General features: G+C 42.8%; 1 protein-coding gene and 1 pseudogene across 1 annotated transcript; one reads left to right on the top strand and one right to left on the bottom strand.

The window, feature by feature from the left end:
• Positions 1–2,267: 2,267 nt before the first annotated feature.
• On the top strand, positions 2,268–3,123 carry LOC140897213 (olfactory receptor 5BS1-like; annotated as a pseudogene).
• Positions 3,124–7,544: 4,421 nt separating this feature from the next.
• Positions 7,545–8,483, bottom strand: LOC140897021 (olfactory receptor 5G9). The gene has a single exon (XM_073309276.1). It carries the CDS (start codon positions 8,481–8,483, stop codon positions 7,545–7,547), a length of 939 nt encoding a protein of 312 aa, XP_073165377.1.
• Between the last annotated feature and the right edge of the window lie 12,770 nt (positions 8,484–21,253).

The following is a 21,253-nucleotide window of genomic DNA, read 5'->3' as shown; positions in this document are numbered from 1 at the left end:
TTGAGCACCTGCTCCATGATTTTTCCAGGGACTAAGGTGAGGCTGACTGGCCTGTAGTTTCCCAGATCCTCCTTCTTCCCTTTTTTAAAGATGGGCACTACTTTAGCCTTTTTCCAGTCATCTGGGACCTCCCCCGGCCGCCATGGGTTTTCAAAGATAATGGCCAATGTCTCTGCAATCACATCTGCCAACTCCTTTAGCACTCTCGGATGCAACGCATCCGGCCCCATGGACTTGTGCATGTCCAGATTTTCTAAATAGTCACTTGATTGCCTCCCCCATTCAATAAGGGTCCCACACTTTCCCTAACCTTTTTGTTGCTAACATACCTGTAGAAACCCTTCTTTTTACCCTTCACATCCCTTGATAGATGCAAATCCAATTGTGCTTTGACCTTCCTGATTACACCCCTACATGCTCAAGCAATATCTTTATACTCCTCCCTAGTCATCTGTCCAAGTTTCCACTTCTTGTAAGCTTCCTTTTTGTTTTTAAGCTCACCAAAGATTTCTCTGTTAAGCCAAGCTGGTCATCTGCCATATTTACTATTCTTTCTGTATGTCGGTATGGTTTGTTCCTGTACCATCAAAAAGGCTTCTTTAAAATACAGCCAGCTCTCCTGGACTCCTTTCCCCCTCATGTTAGCATCCCAGAGGATCCTGCCCATCAGTTCCCTGAGCAAGTCAGTGGCTGCTTTTCTAAAGTCCAGGATCTGTATTTTGCTACTTTTCTTTCTTCCTTTTGTCAGGGTCCTGAACTCAACCATCTCATGGTCGCTGCTGCCCAGGTTGCCACCCACTTCTACTTCCCCTATGAATTCTTCCCTGTTTGTGAACAGCAGGTGAAGAGAAGCATGGCCTCTAGGTGGTTCCTCCAGCACTTGCACCAGGAAGTTGTCCCCAACACTCCAAAAACTTCCTGGATTGTCTGTGCACCGCTGTATTGCTCTCCCAGCAGATATCCAGGTGATTGAAGTCTCCCATGAGAACCAGGGCCTGTGATCTAGTAACTTCTGTGAGTTGCTGGAAGAAAGACTAGTCCACCTCATCCCCCTGGTCTGGTGGTCTATAGCAGACTCCCACCACGACATCACCCTCATTTCTCTTGCCTCTAAACTTAATCCAAAGACTCTCAACAGGCTTTTCTCCAGTTTCATACTGGAGCTCTTAGAAGTCATACCGCTCTTACATACAGTGCAAGTCCTCCACCTTTACTCCCTCGCATGTCCTTCCTGAACAGTTTATACCTATCAATGACAGTGCTCCAGTCATGTGCGTTATGCCACCAAGTCTCTGTTATTCCAGTCATAGATAGATGTTGTATATGGTCCAAATCCTAGTGTTCCTGCATCTCTTTTAATTCAAGGAATCTTTCTTATCTACATTGGCTTAAAGAGGAGAGAGAAGCTTCAGTGAAGTCTCAGTAAAATCGAATATAGGCTGCAACATTGGGATACCATTTATTTATTTATTTATTTATTATCTTAGGATAAAAATGTAGAAGAGATATTCCTGCTTCCAGGTATTAGCCAACCCCAAAGTGATAAGGATTATGTTACATTAGAAGTGGGCATGTTATTACATATTTTTTCACCTTCCTCTGAAATCCTGGTACTGGCCACTGTCACAAGGTACTGGTCTAGATGAACAAGTGGTCTGATCCAGTCTGGCTGTTCTATATCCCTGTGTAGATTGGATGAGTAATTTTCAACCAATGAGTTATTCACGATTGTTTCCCTTCAACAGCCTGCTATACTTACAGTGTCTGGCTGGTCATCAAAGCTACATAATATCATCCTCTCTCTATCAAGGGAGCAGTAAGATCTGCATATACCTACCACACAAACCTTAATGATGCCATCATTTAATATTTTTACCCTGGTCTGCCCTTCCCCTTCTCTCAATTATTCGATAAACCCACTTAACTGCCAGCAGTTGTCATGCTATTCATGCTAGGTGAACACCTAGGTAGAAAGTCAGTGCAGCACTTTCCAATAAACCTTCAGATAGGTGTTTGGTTGTCCATAGATCTTGGGTTAGTCATTTGAACAAGGACACACTAGATCCATTGCTGTACACTTTATGACCTTTGACTCAGAGTTTCAAGACTATCTAGAGGGTTTAGATACCCAGCGGTCATTGGAATTCAATTGTTGGGGAGTGGGCACATAACTCAGTTAGGCACCTTTGAAAACCCCCATCCTCACATCTGTTAATGTTTGTGTTGTCTTTCTCTTTACAGGTTATCATTTTGCTCAACAAACCAGCATGGAAAATCAAACCACAGTGACTGAGTTTATTCTTATGGGACTCGCCAGTGACCCACAGCTCCAGATTTTCCTCTTCCTGGTGTTTTTGGTTATTTACCTAATCACCCTCCTGGGGAACATGCTGATCATGCTAGTGATAAGGGCTGACCCTCACCTACACACCCCCATGTGTTTTTTCTTGAGTAACTTATCCTTTGTAGATATCTGCTATTCCTCCATTACCATCCCAAAGATGCTGGTGAACTTCCTAGCAGAGCAGAAAACTATTTTTATTGGCAGCTGCCTCATCCAGATGTTCTTTCTGGCATCAGGAACGACAGAGATCTTCATGCTCTCAGCCATGGCTTATGATCGCTATGAAGCAATATGCCATCCCTTGAACTACATACAAAACATGAGCAAATGGGTCTGTATCCAGCTTGCCATAAGGGCATGGGCAATAGGATTTACTCTTGCACTGGTAAATACCCTTCTTGTCCTAAGAGTGCACTTCTGTAAATTCAACAAAATCAACCATTTTTTGTTGTGAAATCCCTCCTGTTCTGCATATCTCAAGCAGTGACACCTTGGCCAATGAGGCCATATCCAGCGTTATTGTGGGACTGGGTTCGTCATCAGTTATCATTGTTTCTTATATTCTCATCATCTCCACCAGCCTCAGAATCTGCTCCACTGAGCGGCGGCACAAAGCCTTTTCCACCTGCAGATCCCACCTGACTGTGGTTCTATTATTCTACTTAACAGCATTTTTTAAGTTCCTGAGACCAGCCTCAGGATCCTTCCTCGAAAAAATAGTTACTGTGCAGTACAGAATCTTAACCCCTATGCTAAACCCCTGGAAATCACAGAGGTAAAGACCGCCCTGCGGAAAGTCCGAGAGAAAGACCTATGTTTTCCAAGCACAATGGGGCCAAAATAATTGTTTAATAAAGGTGCATCCATGTATGCCAGTAAAACCCTGGTTCTGTTTATCTATATGAGTATTGCAGAGTGAAAATTAGAATTTTCTTCCCATGGGAAATTCTAGTATTTCAACATGTGTTTTTTTGCCCTGAAAACACAAACACACCCCTATATCTATATTGACATAGAGACAGAAATAGTGAAATGAAAGGTTCTGAAAGTTTTCAGTTTGGAAATAATGAGATATTTTAATTTGGCCTTTTTCAATGGAAAGAAAACATTTCATTGTTCCTGAGTTGAAATATTTTGTTTCTCCTTGTTGAATTGACTTTGAAACAAAGTGGTTTGAGTCAATTCAGCATTAATCTGTGTTTCCTTATGGCCATGCACAGCCCCAGGGGAGCTGTAGTTTGGGTTACTAATGCCTCTATTCTCTGTTAAGGTATGTCTACACAGCAACTAGACACCCATGGCTGGCTGGTGCTAGCAGACTTGGGGTCACAGGGACTGTAACATTGCTGTGTAGCCATCTGGGATCAGGCTGCAGCCTGGGTCCTAGAACCCTGTGGGGTGGGAGGGTCACAAAGCTTGGGCTCCAGATCGAGCCCCCAGGTCTACACAGCAGTGAGCCATCCCCGCAGCCTGCGTGCTACAAACCCAAGTCAGCCGGCATGGGCCAGCTGCAGGATTTTCTTTGCTCTGCAGACATACCCTTATATGCCAGGTTCCCTGGTCAGATTACAATTTGCATTTGCAGTGACGTGACGTCTGTGGAGCATGATGAGGGGTGGTGAAACAAAGAACGCTGTTAGCACTTGTGAGAAGAAGGAGAATAATAATAAGTGGTGGTAGTGTTAGAGAGTTGGATTTTCAGAGGAGCCGAAGGGAGGTGGACAGTCAAATAACTTGAAATCAAAAGGGAATTTAAATACAAACTCCCTGATGCTCATTTGAAAAGGTCTGTCTCAGCCAAAGAGTCAAAAGTGTTAACATGACCCTGTAACTGTCCAACATTAAAGAGTGTTAAACACTGTTCGGGATTTGGTAATACAGAGACCTAAGACTGTTCGGTATCATGGCAAACACACAATTAAAAATCTTTTAAACTTTTTATTAACGATAGAGAGGGGGAAAAAGAAAAAAACATTAAAGCATTTGAAATGTAAAGTATTAAGTCAGGCTTTCATTCTGACAACATCCTTTGTTCCCTTTCCTGTTAGCTGGAGGGTTTTTTTTAAAAGAAACACCCCTTGTTCAACCGTCTCTTAGATGATATTCAACATGGGAATAACTGTCCTTCTTGGGGCAAAGAGAAAAAGTGAGTTGAGATGGGTATAGGTTATCATTATTGTAAAAGACCTTTACTGTCTTCTAGAAAACCAAACAAGACAAGCACACAAAAAAGGGGAAAGAAAAAACTAAGAAAGATAGAAAATGAAGTTTCTCTCTCCGGTGTTGACTCTCACTTGCAATCTCGCTGTTAGAAAAACATGGGCAGAGCACATGGTCTTACCAGCCACCTGAAGACTTGGCAAACTTAAATGAGCATTGGGCTGTTCTGGTCATTGTATTTAGCTGCCTTTCTGGTCACAAACTTACAGCAGGGTTGACAAAAGAATCCCCAAACACAGGGCCATCTTCATGATTTATGGGGTCCTATGCAGTATTATTAAATTGGTGTCCCTATGCCCGATGGCTGCCCGGGCTCACATGTGTATTTTAGATAACGGTGGTCTTTTGATGGTTTTATTTTAAAAACTATGTGTCTGAAGATCCAAGCATTTAAGGGTAAAGATGAATACTGAGATTGTGCATCTAAAAATCTATGCAAGGACTTTTTAGAGCTTTATAATCTTCAGCAACACACTAAAGAAATATTTTGAAAGCAAATTTTAAACCAAGGACCTGTAGACTAACATGTTCTGAGTAAATATTACAGTAATGCACAACTCTTTTTGTCAGTAAATTCAGAAACTGACAGTATATACCTGGTGGTTGGCAAATGCCTGTTAAATGGCTTCATTACCACTTGAATGGCTCTTTAACAGTTTCAGAGTTGTGCTAATAGGTCTGGTGGGCTGGAAGGCTTTTTCACTTTTAAGTACTAGATCCCTTCCAGAGGAAGACTCACTAGGCTGCAGCAGCCAGCTGTGGTGGGAGCCTTAAGGAAGGGTCAGAACAGGGATAGGAAGAGCTGGCATGGTGGCAACTAAGACCCAGGGATACCCCAAATTTTCAGGTGCCCTAAGCAGCTGCCTATGCTGTGTATGCCTAAGGACAGCCCTGCCAAAACTGCACAGTTCTGGCTGGCTGAGACAAGCTCTTATTAATCAGAAGGACAAAACAGAGAGCTAGGAAAGAGAGAAAAATAAGGTAGGAAGGAAAAGGAAACACTGGGAGAGGAGAGTAGCAGAATCTTACATCCATGGAGGTGTTCGACATTTAGCCAGGCCAATGGAGGTGGCAGTGTCATTTGGCTCAATCTCTCTGACCTGATCTGGTCAGGATATCTCTCAGAATTAGCATGAAGAAGGTCCAGGGTCCCAGGAGAAGTTGGGGGTGTTAACCATGGTGATGAAACTTAGTCCTTCCCCTTCTTCAGTCAGCTGGACTCATGGTTGCCAGCTTTCTCCCAAAAGACTCTTCTTGTAAGGAATGCAAAAGGGAGTGATGGATGGAATAGCTCATCCCTACATTATTGTGCTCACCAGTTAGGCCTTGTCAAGGTTCCTTCCCCACTCTGAACTCTAAGGTACAGATGTGAGGACCTGCATGAAAACCGCCTAAGCTTACTTTTACCAGCTTAGGTTAAAACTTCCTCAAGGTACAAACTATTTTACCCTTTGCCCTTGGACTTCCACTGCCACCACAAAACTTTATCTGGGTTCCTGAAAAAATGTAGTTTGGAAACGTCTTTCCCCCCAAAATCCTCCCAACCCTTGCACCCCACTTCCTGGGGAAGGTTTGGTAATACCAATTTGCATAGGTGACCACAGACCCAAACCCTTGGATCTTAGAACAATGAAGAAACATTCAATTTCCTTACAAGAAGATTTTTAATAGAAGTAAAAAAGAATCACCTCTGTAAAATCAGGATGGTGAATAACTTAAAGGTAATTAGATTCAAAACATAGAGAATCCCTCTAGGCAAAACCTTAAGTTACAAAAAAGACACACAGACAGGAATAGTCATTCTATTCAGCACAGCTATTTTCTCAGCCATTTCAAGAAATCATAATCTAACACATACCTAGCTAGATTACTTACTAAAAGTTCTAAGACTCCATTCCTGTTCTGTCCCCGGCAAAAGCATCACACAGATAGACACAGACACTTTGTTTCTCTCCCTCCTCCCAGCTTTTGAAAGTATCTTGTCTCCTCATTGGTCATTTTGGTCAGGTGCCAGTGAGGTTACCTTTAGCTTCTTAACCCTTTACAGGTGAGAGGATTTTTCCTCTGGCCACGAGGGATTTTAAAGGGGTTTACCCTTCCCTTTATATTTATGACAGGCCTAATTTCAGACACACCGATTTTGGTTCATCGATTGCTGGTCCTACTCTTTTCTTATTTACCAGGTGTGATCTTAACACAGTCCTTGACTTATATTGGGCAGACTTTTTGTTTGGACTCATTCAGTCTTTCTGTTTCCCCTTTCCCATCTACATTTGTTGTTATAGGTTACTGTGACTCCTTATGAACTTTCATTGACTTTTCACAGTTGAGGTCCTAATTAGCGTAAATGTATGGGCACAGTTACCACAAGACTACACAGACAGGAGTTTAAAGGAGTGTGTGAAAGTTGCTACTATTATCCCTAGGATTAACCTACATTTTCAGAGGTACCTACAAGATATTGATCCCCAATTCATATTAATATCATACAGCAATGAAGATCATATGGCGAACTCCCATTAATTTAGGCTTGGATTTTTTTTAAAGATTCTCAAAGATTTAGGCACAGAAATCCCACTGATTTTCAGTGGGATTCAGAGGCAAATTCCCTTAACCTTCTATCAAATTCTCTTAACCTTCTATGAAAATCTCATCACTAGCCAGTTTAATATTCATGGGAATTGTGGACCTACATCAGTTAAGTACCTTTGAGAACTCCAGTGTAGGTGACTCACTAGATGACTCAAGAAATGTAGAGAAGAGCCAGAAGAAGAGCCAGATGACTCAAGAAATGTAGAGAAGAGCCAGAAGAAGAGCCAGAAGTTGAACTCTGTAGGAATAAATACACTGAAATAAATTAAAGTAAATAAATATACACATGTTCTCAGTCTATATAATATAGGATCACAATATAGAAGCAGTCTCTGGCCAACGTTTCTTCTGTAAGTCTTTATTATACACCCAATGGATACCATTAAACCTATTTGAGGAACTTGAATTTTCTCAGCATTTTCCCCAGGGCTGTTTTCACTTCTTTGTTTTTCAGGCTGTAGATGATGGGGTTTAACATGGGGGTCAAGATGCTGTACTGGATGGAAATTAGTCTGTCTGGCATTGACGCAGAATCTGCATTTGGTTTCAGGTACAGAAAAAACCCCGTCAGGTACAATAAACCCACCACAATGAGGTGGGAACTGCAGGTGGAGAAGGCTTTATGTCTGCCCACCATGGAGCTTATCTTCAGGACGGTGGAGATGATGTGAATGTAGGAGACCAGGGTGAGGAGGAAAGAGCTCAATCCAAATACCACAAGGGTTGCAAAAAGCACCACTTTATTGACGGTGGAGTCAGTGCAGGAGAGTTGTAGCAGGGGAGGGAGCTCACAGCTGAAATGACTGATTGCATTGGGTCCACAGAAATGAAGGTTCAGCACAGGAACAGTATTTATCAGGGCATGCAAGAAACCCAAAGCCCATGTACTCAGCACCATTTGGACACAGATACGTTTGTTAATTATGCCTAGGTAATGTAGTGGGTCACAAATGGCTGTGTATCGGTCATAAGCCATGGCTGAGAGAGTGAAAATTTCAACTCCAACAAACAGAGTAAAAAAGAATATCTGAGTAATGCAGCCATTGAAGGAAATTTTCTTCTGCTCTGCTAGGAAGTTCTCTAGCATCTTAGGCACCGTGACTGAGGAATAGCAGATATCGACAAAGGATAAATGGGACAGGAAGAAGTACATGGGGGTGTGAAGCTGAGGATCAGCCTTTATCACACCCATGATCACCATATTCCCTGCAAAGGTGATGAGATAAATCACTAAAAATACCAGGAAGAGGAACTGCTGGAGCTGTGGATCATCAGACAGTCCCAAGAGAATGAAGTCGGTCACCATCGTTTGATTGTCCTTTGCCATTAACCCAGGAAACCCTTCATCTGTAAGAGCAGAAACAGAATTTATTTAAATGAAATTGCAATTCACCTGTGATAAATAGATAATGAAACAGGGAGATGATCTAAATGATAGGACAATTGCAAAGTCATCTTTACTAAATCGTTATTAACTCTCCATCATCACACTTATCTTTGCTGGTCCCAATTTCACAGGATTTTGCATTTAGTATTTCCATCACAGAGCTTTCTTCCCTTTTGCTGGGAGCTCTGCTTGCCTCTCTCCTGAAAACACTTTTCTCCCCCCAAGACCATGCAGGGTCCTGTTGTGCTCTCATTAACATTGGTACAGTGCATAGCCCCAAGCATAGAACTGGATCCAGACACTTTAGAATAAATCCTCCCTTTCCAGCCTATTGTAAATACCCCTCCAACAATATATACGGCACTGAAAATAGTTGAGAAAACCTCAAGGAACATAAAATTCTTTACAAAAAAAAAATCTTCCTATTTTAGTCCCTGTAATCACTTCCCTCTACACCCCTCAGTGGTTGATACCATCTCCGATTCTGCCTCCCTTTTGACTAGAAAATAAAATAAGTATTAACCAGGGCTAACTCTCTTGGCATCAAAGGGCTCAATTCTCCTCTTACCATAGCGTCGATGAGGAGTAATTCCACTGGATTTGATGGGGCAGATTTGCCCCTCACTTGCATTCTGCTGCTGTAAAGCTTGTGTACGTGAGAGGGGAATCAAGCCTAAAGATTCTGTGTTTTTACATGACACCAAATGTGATGAAACTGGGAACGTTCTGTAATATTTTTACAAGCATTGGTGTTGTCACCCATTAGGTGAAGAAGGGTTAAAATCCTTCCTCTGGAAGAGGGGGAAGGCATGAAGTGTATAGGTCATATCCCTGCCTGGAGGGGTATGAATGGGCCATCAAGGGCCGGCTGGAATCAACACATAGCACTGGAGGACACGGAAAAGACATGGGGAAACCCAGCGACTGAACAGGTGCACTTAACGAAAGGGAGGCATAGGTGGGCTGAACGTGTGAACCCAGGGTGGTGTAGCCACGCAGGGGCAATGGACTGGTGGTGTCAGGATCCTGCACTAAGACACAGGTTCCCAGACGCACACACAGAGGTTCTCATTTGGGGCTGAGAGTCAACAGGACACAGACGGATTATGCAGGAGCATGACATTGTGGAGCCATGGCATCTGCCAGTCTGAACTCTGCTTTGACCGTTGTTTCACTATGCGATGCCAAATGCTTCCTGGTGCTGTCTCCCAGTTGCCTGCGGAAACCTACCCTCTTTTGGGAGAGGCTGCTCTGGGCTGCTGCAAAGACTCGCTGCCTTGCATTGATCCCTGAAGGGGTAAAGTCTCTTTGAGGGCCTTGATTTCAGTTGGACTTGCTGCAGTGAGCTCACAGTGAGAAACAGGGGTGCTGGAGCCCAAAGACAGAGTCTCAGCAGCATCAAGGCTGTGTGGCTAACCCTTGTGGAAAAGTGTGACCCTTTGGGGTCTGGATACTCCCAGGAGACTGTTCAAAAGCCAGGACACAACACAGAACTGTAATCCCATGGCAGCATGCTCCTATATCATTAGCATTGTTATTATATGGTTATTCCATATTGTATAACAGACGCTACTGAGTCCCTCCTCATTGCCTGCAGACTTCTCTCCTCTTATTACAATATTACTGCTTTTACAGCAACAACTGCTGGCTCTCCCAACATTACCGTTTCTTGCTAGACAACACTGAACATCTCCCAGAGGTGGTCTTGCCCTGAGACATTCACAGATTCCCACAATTGTGATGTCACCTGCAGCTCCAAGTCCCAGAGAAGTGGCCATTAAGGCCACAATTAAGGAAAGCATCCTTAGGTCAGCAGTTAAGCAAGTGATTAAGTTAAGCATGAAATTAAGTGCTGTTCATAGAATCATGGAATATTAGGACTCCTTTCCCCCTCATGTTATTCTCCCAGGGGATCTTGCCCATCAGTTCCCGGAGGGAGTCAAAGTCTGCTTTTCTGAAGTCCAAGGTCCGTATTCTGCTGCTCTCCTTTCTTCCTTGTGTCAGGATCCTGAACTCGACCCTCTCATGGTCACTGCCTCCCAGGTTCCCATCCACTTTTGCTTCCCCTACTAATTCTTCTCGGTTTGTGAGCAGCAGGTGAAGAAGAGCTCTGCCCCTAGTTGGTTCCTCCAGCACTTGCACCACAAAATTGTCCCCTACATTTTCCAACAACTTCCTGGATTGTCTGTGCACCGCTGTATTGCTCTCCCAGCAGATATCCAGGTGATTGAAGTCTCCCATGAGAACCAGGGCCTGCGATCTAGTAACTTCTGTGAGTTGCCGGAAGAAAGACTCGTCCACCTCATCCCCCTGGTCTGGTGGTCTATAGCAGACTCCCACCACGACATCACCCTTGTTGTTCACACTTCTAAACTTAATCCCGAGAGTCAGGTTTTTCTGCAGTTTCATACTTGAGCTCTGAGCAGTCATACTGCTCCCTTACATACAATGCAACTCCCCCACCTTTTCTGGCCTCCCTGTCCTTCCTGAACAGTTTATACCCATCCATGACAGTACTCCAGTCATGTGAGTTATCCCACCAAGTCTCTGTTATTCCAATCACATCAAAATTCCTTGACTGTGCCAGGACTTCCAGTTCTCCCTGCTTGTTTCCCAGGCTTCTTGCATTTGTGTATAGGCACTTGAGATAACTCGCTGATCGTCCCTCTTTCTCAGTAGGAGGCAGGAGCCCTCCCCTCTCGCACACTCCTGCTCACTTCCCCACTTACCTCAGGGCTTTGGTCTCCTTCCCCCGGTAAACCTGGTTTAAAGCCCTCCTCACTAAGTTAGCCACCCTACTTGTGAAGATGCTGTTCCCTCTCTTTGCTAGGTGGATCCCGTCTCTGCCTAGCACTCCTTCTTCTTGGAACACCATCCCATGGTCAAAGAATCCAAAGCCTTCTCTCCAACACCACCTGTGTAGCCATTCGTTGACTTCCACGATTCGATGGTCTCTACCCAGGCCTTTTCCTTCCACAGGGAAGATGGACGAGAACACCATTGCACCTCAAACTCCTTTATCCTTCTTCCCAGAGCCACGTAGTCTGCAGTGATCTGCTCAAGGTCATTCTTGGCAGTATCATTGGTGCCCACGTGGAGAAGCAGGAAGGGGTAGCGATCCGAGGGCTTGATGAGTTTCAGCAGTCTCTCCGTCACAGCGTAAATCCTAGCTCCTGGCAAGCAGCAGACTTCTCGGTTTTTCCGGTGGGGGCAGCAGATAGATGACTCAGTCCCCCTGAGGAGAGAGTCCCTGACCACCGCCACCCCCCTCCTTCTCTTGGAAGCGGTGGTCGTGGAACTCCCAACCTTAGGACAGTGCATCTCATGCCTTCCAATCGGCGGAGTCTCCTTCTGTTTCCTTCCCTCAGATGTACCATCTAGTCCACTCTCCACATTAGTACCTGTGGAGAGAACATGAAAACAGTTACTTACCTGTATCTGCGTTGCTGGTACATGGATGCTCCCCTTTCTTCTTCTGGAGGTCACATGCTGACAAATTTCTTCACGGTCCTTCTGTTCCCGCTGCGCAGTCTGCTCTGAATCTTCAGAACATTGTGTCCATAGAAGCATATCCTGACGTCTGTGGGCTCTCCCCAGTCAAACTCCCTCTGTTAGCCTCTCTGCTGTTTGCTGCTCAGCTGGTTCACAGCTGACTGGCTTTTTATAACAGTCAGGCCCACTCAAGGCTCACCTGGAACAAAGCACTCCCAATTCACACTTTTCAAACCACCAATCAAGCACACAGTCAAACTGTCAAATTGTCTCCACAACAGACACTCAGATACTCACCAACACAGACTCCTTAATGCAGCCCTTAGCATACCTCCTCTCAGGCAGATCCCAGGCAAACTCCCTCTGTTAGCCTCTCTGCTGTTCGCTGCTGTTCTGAATAGTGGCCTAGAGGAGGAAGGTTAGATAGATAGATAGATAGATAGATAGATAGATAGATAGATAGATAGATAGATAGATAGATAATAAGGTGGGTGAGGTGATATCTTTTATTGGACCAACTTCTGTTGGTGAAAGAGACAAGGTTTCTCATTTTCCCATAGTTCTTCTTCAGGGCTGGGAAAAGTATAGACAGACCAAATTTGTGGCATGCAGAATCCTACTTTGATCTGTGATTCAGTTGTGACTTCTTCAACTTTGAGCTGCAATTCAAGACCTCAGGCTAATCTAATAATTGAAACTGATACCAGCGAAGAAACTGAGTCAGTCAGGTGTCAGGAAAGTGGCTGCTAAACCAGGGAAACACACTGTTTGGGCCTCATGATAAATTCAGTGCAGGATCTCACAACAAGGGACATGGCTATGGAGCAGATGGCTGAGAGAGAAATAAAGAAGCTTAATATTTAAAGGCTATACCATTCAATGAAGGCTCAAGAGAGTTGTGAAGAGGAATGAGGGATTTGAAATCAAATAAAGAAAACCTCAATGATTTAGAGGGCGAATGACAGTGGGAAAAATAGTTCATAGAACTATAAAAATTACTGCTCTTAAGTTTTATCCAAGGGACCCTTTCTGGGTCTTTAATGAAATTGGTTGATTGAAAGAAATTAGCCTCTTGGTTATAAATGTTCTCCTTCATATGTACGCTCAATGCTGTTTGATTCACCACCTCTCAGCATCAGGGATATTTTAACACATTGACCTGAAATAAATAATACAGCCAACTCACCTGAGGACTGCGTGGGAATGAGAGAAACCATGAGACGGCAGTACTTGTCCTCTGGAGTTCAGGTGGCACAGATGAGAGAGTATCTATCTAATCTATCTATCTATCTCTGTACACCCCATCTATCTATCTATCAATCTATCTCTTCTGATATTTAAGGAAATTGCCTGTTTTTCATGCTGACCAGCCAGATCCTTTTTGACATAGGAGGAATTGGGTAGAACTGGATCTAAGTTATATCAAGACCTTCTTCCTCTTTCCTCTACTGAGAATAAAGAGATGGCCTTTATCTGACTTCAAATTTCTAATGAGTTCTGGGAGGAAGCTGTTTACCTTTGGGACCTGTTCCCTGAAGTCTGTGTTTACATCACATTTGTTTGCCAACACATAAAGTTCATCCTATGTTTAGTATATCCAGAGATGTGGCTGTGGGCCAGGGTCAGGGAGTCGAATTGCTGGGAGGGTCTGCTAAATTTTAAAAGGAATTAGAGCTGGTGTTCAATCCAGGAGTCTGGACTATCTCCGGTGTAGTATGGAGTTGTTCCATGTTTGCAGAAAGGGAAATTCATGTATACTCATCCCCCCACCTGTTTACTTCCACAAGCATTTTGATGGAATGGCAAAGGACTGCAGTGGAAAGTGCAAATGAATGGGAAAAGTAGGGGAATCACAATCATGTTTTATTATGGAAAGGACACATCTGACATGCTTATAACCTCCCTGCCCAAACTCCCCATCACTGACCCCCAGATTTCCCCCAACACAAGCAGACCCCTTAATTACACTTTAGTGCTGCAACTTGGACACATCTCACCATATTGTTTCTTGCTGTCCATTTCCTCTATTGGGTGTACTTTACTTTTTAGTAGGATCAAATCTCCTTTCGTTGCCTGCAGCCCCTTTCCCCTAATCCCACCTATGGTCATTTTCCAGGTTGATTGTCCTTGGGTTTTTCAAAGGGGTCTAAGGGATTTAGGTACCCAATGCCATTGAACATCAATAGGAGTTAGGCACCTAACTTCATTAGGCTCTTTTTAAAAATCCCACAAATGGAATTGGTGCATTTTCTAAAGAACCTAAGGAAGCCCATGTGATGACCCAAGTCTTGAATCCAGGCCTGGGAGTTCCCACACAGCTTCCACCCAGTGCCTACTGAAATCTGATGGGCTGAGAAGCTACTAACACTATAATCCCAGCCAAGACACCACACACAGGAGCTCTGACAGGAAGATCACCCAGCTCAACTGATTGGTCCAACTACACCACAGGATCTCAGCTGGGCTCTGTGGCCCCCTGGGTGTCCACGATCAGGCTTCAGAGAGTCCACTGAGGACCAGGCTTCACATCTGGGTGGAGGGGCTCAGGCTTCAGCCTGTATCCATCATAAGTCATTGCTGAGAGAATGAAAACTCCACAGCTAAGTGGATGAGGAACACTTGGCCAAAAAAAAAAAAAAAGGTCAATTTTTGCACATGGTTTTGACAGGAAATTTCTAAATGAAATGAAAGAACAGTTCTGTTTCATTTTGCTTTAATTGCCACTTTTACATTTTTTTTAAATAACAAATGTTGAATGACGTAGACTGTCAGAATTATAGAATTTCATTTCCCTTCCTCTTTCTCCTTCCCCTCCCAAAAACTGTGCACAATTTTCAAACAAAATAAATGGAATGGAATGAATATGTATTAGGGATGCACCACACTGTACTTTAATCCTTTACATTTCTCAGCAGGCATGAAAAATAATGAAGAGGACAGATCACTTATTCAGAGCAATCTGGATGTCTTGGTAAACTGGACGCAAGCAAACACTGTATGTTTTAATATGGCTAAATGTAGATGGATACATCTAGGAACAAAGATGTAGGTCACACTAACAGGACAGGGCTATCCTGGGAGGAAATGACTCTGAAAAAGATTTGGGTTTTATGGTGGATAATCAACTGAACATGAGCTCCCAGTGCAAGGCTGTGGTCAAAAAAGCTAATGCGGTCCTGGGATGCATCAACAGGGGAATCTCAAGTGGAAGAAGAGAGGTTATTTTATCCCTGTATTGGCACTGGTGTGACTGCTGGTGGAATACTGTGTCCAGTTATGGTGCCCACAATTCAAGACAGATGTGAGTAAATGGGATAGGGGTCAGAGAAGAGCCACGGGAATGATTAAAGGATTAGAAAGCCTGCCTTATAGTGATAGAGTTATAGAGCTCAATCTAACAAAGAAGATTAATGGGTGCCTTGATTACAGTCTATAAATACTGTGACAAAGCTCTGTCCTTGCCTCCGTGGGTCCCACGTTTTCTGGTGGATTTCGCTAGCCTCAGAGGCTCACTGCGACCCTGCATGTAACCCTTCTCTCTCTAGAGACAAGGGTCACAGTCTACTGAGCCATTTTCATCATAAGCCAGCGAGGGAGGTGAGGAGAAGTTATCCTTCCTTGCGCAGTCTCTGTTGTCTCCCAGTCTCAGTGATTAATCAGGGGGCAAAGGTGTGGGGAGGGGGAGCCCAGGCCCACCCTCTACTCTGGGCTCAAGCCCAGGGACCCTAATAGCATCAGCTATGGTAGCTGACCTTTTAGAAACATGACATGTACAATTCCCTGGGCTACTTCCCCCACAGCAGCCCTCACTTCCTCAAGCTCCACTTCACCCTCACCTCAGGGCCTCCTTCCTTGTGCCTGATATGGTGTGTACTGCTCAGCCTCTCCAACAGCGCAACTTCCTCCCACAGCTCCTGACATTCACACCCACCTGACTAACTGGGAGGTTTTTGACTAGTTTCAGCCAGCCCCTGATTGGCTTCAGGTGTCCCAATCAACCGAGCATTCTCCCTGCCTTCTGGAAAGTTCTTAATTGGCCCCAGTTGTCTTAATTGACCTGGAGCAGCTGCCATTTCACTTATCCTGGTACCAGGGATCTGTTTAGCCTGGAGCTAATATATCTATCTCCCACTACTTTTCTATAGCCATCTGTCCTTGCCCCATCACAGTACATACATGGGAACAAATGTTTAATAATGGGCTCTTCAATCTAGCACAGAAATGTCTAAGAGACTCCAATGGCTGGAAGTTGAACCTGGACAATTTCAGACTGGAAATAAATGTTTAACAGTGTGGGTTGTTAGAGAGCTTATTCCTTCACTCTCCCACTTCGCTGGTCTTTCTCGCATGAACAGAGAGCAACAATACCCGAAGTCCAAAGGTGCAAACAATTCGATGTTTATTGGGGTGAACTTCCAGCAAGCTTAAATCCAAGTTCCTTTTTCCTTATTTTCGAATCCCAACTTACTTCCTGTTTGCCCCTAATTTATATAGTAATATTCTTAGCTACACCTTAACCAATCATTCTACTGAAATTTACCTAACCAATCCTAACATATTGTAACATGATTAGCTAACCAATTATATCCCACCACCTTAATTAGTTTACACCCAGCAAAATTAATTATACAGCAGACAGAAACAATCACAGAACCAGACAGAGACCATGCAAATAAACAATAGCAAAGTGGGAACTATAATGACAAAACAATACAGAAGTGAGGATTTCACAACTACATCTATAAAGACATACGGGTTTCCCAGCTCTGTCTATTGATAAGTGAGTTCTTACCAGACAGAAAACTATCAACCTAAATTTCCTTTTACATCTTCTAGGCTCTTCGCTTTCTCTGGAGGTGATAGGTCGGATCACCTTGCTAACAGCCCCATATTGACTAGTTTGGAATGTGAGGATGTGACCGGTCGCTTCCCAGCTTATGACTGCCTCTGCTGCTTAGCCAAAGGCATTGGCCTAAGAACAGGGCCTCAGACTGTCACAGTGATAGAAGGCCCTTACACAGATCCTTTCTTGTATACCTCTATTACTAGCTAAATGATAAATATATACCTACATTCTTAAAGTGTAGGCCTTTAAAGGCAGGCCTAAATATCTATATCCTAACAAGGGTAATTAAACATAGTGACAATTTACCAAGATTCATAGTGGAGTCTCCACCACTGACAATTTTAAGTTAGGATTAAATTTAATTTTAGGGTGTTTTCCTAAAATATCTTCTCTAGGAATTATTTGGGGGCAGTTCTCTGGCCTATGTTATCCAGGAGGTCAGACTAGATGATCACAGTGGTCCCTTCTGGTCTATGAATCTATGAATTTCATCTAGCTAGTGGACCTGGATTTAGTTGATCTAGATGGGTGGAAAATTATGGTGACCAAGTGGCGATTTAGGCCCGTAGTTTGTTGAGAGCAGTCTTACAAACCATGTCCAGGAATTGCTCACTAAAGAGAGAGTTTTTTAAAGGATCCTATAAAATTAGTACATATATGTTCTTTCTGTACCTGGTTCAGTCCCATTGAAGGCTATTGGAACTTACCTTTGGCTTTACTGAGAGATATTATTGGAGGCAGAATCTAGCCCCCTGTAATATCTCTCAGTAATTTAAGTCCCTGAACTGCTGTACATTTGCAATTAAGTGACTAGGTATAGTTACTTATCTGAAGGATTTTAGCACCTGTTTTAAATGAAAATCATATCACTATGCAACCTGAAACATGGAACCACCAAAGGTATCACCATAATATATGTGGTGTAGGGGGCATTTCCTAGTCTGAATTTGATCTTGGTGTGGATTTCAGCTGCAGCCATGTGAGTAACTGATTTTCTGGTTCACTGGCCAAACTGAAAACATGGGTGAGGGGAAGGTGAAGGAGGATGCTTCAGGTCAACCTGAAACAATGTTTTTATTTATTTTTTTAGCAAGCCAATTAACATTTTCATTTGACTCAAATTTTATTTCATTTTTGAATTTTTAAATCTTTTTAAAATAAAATGTAAGTAAAGCTTGAAGCAAAAATCAAAACATTTCATTTAAAAAATGTCAAAATTTAACCTTTTGTCTTTTACATTTATATTTTATTTTATTTTCCAGAAAACCTGCAGGTCTGGGGGAATTTTCTTTTCTCAAACATTCCCCCAACAAGTTAGATCTAATTTCATGGCTGTTTCCTGGATCCAGAATGGGGCTGGTAAAAAAAAAAAAATCAGACTGGAAAATCCATGCTGTCCAAATCTTTATCTAGGTAAAGATCTGAATTTTGTGACTGGCCCAGTTTTTTCTAGGACTAGGTTCTGGTCCCTCTATTCATGAAGGGTTCCACCTCAAAAACAACATGCAAGCAGAATGATCAGAGTGATGTTTGACAAATGCCATGTACATTGTAGTTTTCTGCATTTGTCACCTAATTATAGTTCAGCTCTTCAACTGGTCGGAAGCAGTGTAGCATGATGGACTTTGATAGAATGACACCATCTTACTTCAGCTAGGAATGTATCTAGATATTTACTCACCTCTCTTTTACCTATTTTATGTATTAATTGTCCCCAAATTTCCTTAACACAGAAGTAACATTGACCAATGCTTACTCATGTCCTTCCAGAATGATGACAGTGGCTAAACTTAACCCTCTGAAATCCAGGTAATGCAGAGTAAAGGTAATGCCAACTGAAACTGCTAAAAATTGGAAAAACAAACTTAAGGCATATTGCCCCAGGCATGGGCCAAAAAAAAAGTTGGAAGAATCAGAAAAAAAATCTATTACATTATTTATTAGGGGGTAATTATCTCAAGAACCCCTTGTTTAAGTGACCTCACATCTGGATCACTAACCCTACACTGGCCATCTATGAAGCAAAGCAATTTTCAAGACAATCTGAGTAAGCATGCAGGTAATCTGTTAAACTGCAAGTGTCTCCACTTTAAGTCTACCACAGCTGCCACTCTACTAGAGTATATAGATCCTACATTTTCAGTCTGGTTTCACGTGCCTCTTTGTTTTGGATGCCCAACTTAAGGCACATTTTCAGAAAGTTATTAATGGCCATCCTCTGAAAACCAAGACACTTTAATGGGTCTCAAGCAGAATACCCAGAAATTAAGGCACTGAAAATTACTGGTCAGGTTTGAAACGGTCTGTTGTGTATTGCTCAATCTCTGTTACAGTGGTACAAGGAGGCATTCTAGAGGAGAATAGGTCTAGAGCCATGGGAGTTTGTAATGGAATGAAGAGACACAGGAATGTTTTTCTCAGGGTCTCTCTCACGTCCTTGTGCCGCAGTGTATATAATATCAGATTCAGCAGTGGTGTTATCACAGAATAAAAAACAGACACCACTTTACTGACATCAGATTCATACTTCCCTGCAGGGCGGACATACATGAAAATGAGCGTCCCAAAATATATGGTGACCCCTGAGAGGTGCGAGGCTCAGGTGGAAAATGTCTTCTTGTGGGCGATGGCTGATGACATCATAGAATCAAAGAATCATAGAATATCAGGGTTGAAAGGAATCTCAGGAGGTCATCTAGTCCAACCCCCGGTATGGTGGCTGTGATTTGGAAGTAAGAAGCCATGGTGAAGAGGATGGCAGACATTACAATGACAGTGCTGAAGGCACAGCCTACTGCCTCGATGGTGTAGGTGTCTGTGCACGAGAGCTTAAAGAGCTGATCAGTGTCATAGAAGAAATGGTTCATCCTGTTGGGGGTGCAGAAGGAAATCCTGGCTAGCATGAAGTATGGGAAAGTGGGGCAGGCAAACCCCATGAGCCAACATGCCATGGCCAAGTTCTGGCAAATCCTAGGGTTGCAGATGGTGGAGTAATGCAGTGGGTTGCAGATGGCCAAGTATCTATCATAAGCCATGACTGTCAGGAGGAACAGCTCAATGCCAGCAAAGGAGAAGTACAAGTAAAAGAAATGAGATAGTCCTCTTATCTGCTAAGAAGTTGGCCAACATCTTGGGCACTGTGACAGTGATGTACCAGACCTTCACCTGTGGGAGGTTGCAGATGAAGAAGGACATGGCGGTGTGGAGGCCGGAGTCCATCAGGACAATGAGGATGATGAACAGGTTACCCATGAGTGAGAAGATGTAAATGATTCGGAACAGCACGAAGAGCAAGACTTGGAACTGCGGCAGGCTGGTGAACTTCAGGAAGATGAACTCAGTGGCCACTGTCTGGTTCTCCTTCTCCATGGGACTGACTGGATAAACCTTCATTAATAGTTTTGTAAATAAACAGGCATATCAGCTACTCCATAACCAAGTGGCCAAAAGCATATGAGTTATATCAAGGATGACTTAATTATTAGGAATATTTAGCTAGCTGGTTGGCTAGCTAGTCAATATCTTTCATTAAAAACCCTTTTTGATGAAAAATGGCTTTTTCATCAAAATGAAATTTCTTTAGGAAATGTGTATTTTTTATTAAAAATTCCAGATATTAAAGAAAAAATTAAAAAACCCGTAACTGGAAAAAAATGTTCTCAGGTATTCTTTCTTTCTTTCTTTCTTTCTTTCTTTCTTTCTTTCTTTCTTTCTTTCTTTCTTTCTTTTTCTTCTGAAAAAAATATTTTGAGGAAATGAATGCTTTGCTGGATTCCATCAAAGTTTTCCACAGTAACTAAACTATTTCTTGACCAGTTCCATAACCTCTATCTCTCACTGTCTCTCTCTTCATCATTAAATTTATAATGTCTTTGGTATCAACGCTAAGGAGACAGCTCTTGTATTTTTGAGATACTAAGAACTGAACATTTTATCTCCATAGCCAGTTTTTCCTAATAACTTTATTTCTGAGATTGTATTGTACTGGATATGTCCATGCCATGCATTCGTCTTTCTGTTTAACTGTTCGAGAAGTGATCTGTGTATTCTATTATCTGTCTATGAAATAAACCCACTACAAGAATTTGAAAGCGCTATACATTTATAACAGTCATTTAAATTTAAATTACTATGGGTTATATTGTACCATCAGCCTTGAAGTAGAATTCTTTACTTAAGTTGAGTTCTACTGAAAATCTGATAGTATGGAATTCACCTAGAAGGGTAAGAAGAAACAGTCATAGGCAGTATGCAAACTTACTCACAATAAAGCTCTTCAGAGATCAGATGAGTGACTGAAATAAACTAACACTTTCATTCCCAGAATCCTGGCCATCAAGGAATTTTAAAATGCAATCCTGTGTTATAGAAG

The sequence above is a fragment of the Lepidochelys kempii genome, chromosome 13 (assembly GCF_965140285.1).
Source record: "Lepidochelys kempii isolate rLepKem1 chromosome 13, rLepKem1.hap1, whole genome shotgun sequence".
Classification (NCBI taxonomy): Eukaryota; Metazoa; Chordata; order Testudines; family Cheloniidae; genus Lepidochelys; species Lepidochelys kempii.
Note: the sequence above shows the minus strand (reverse complement) of the source record. Positions and strands in the feature narration are given on the sequence as shown.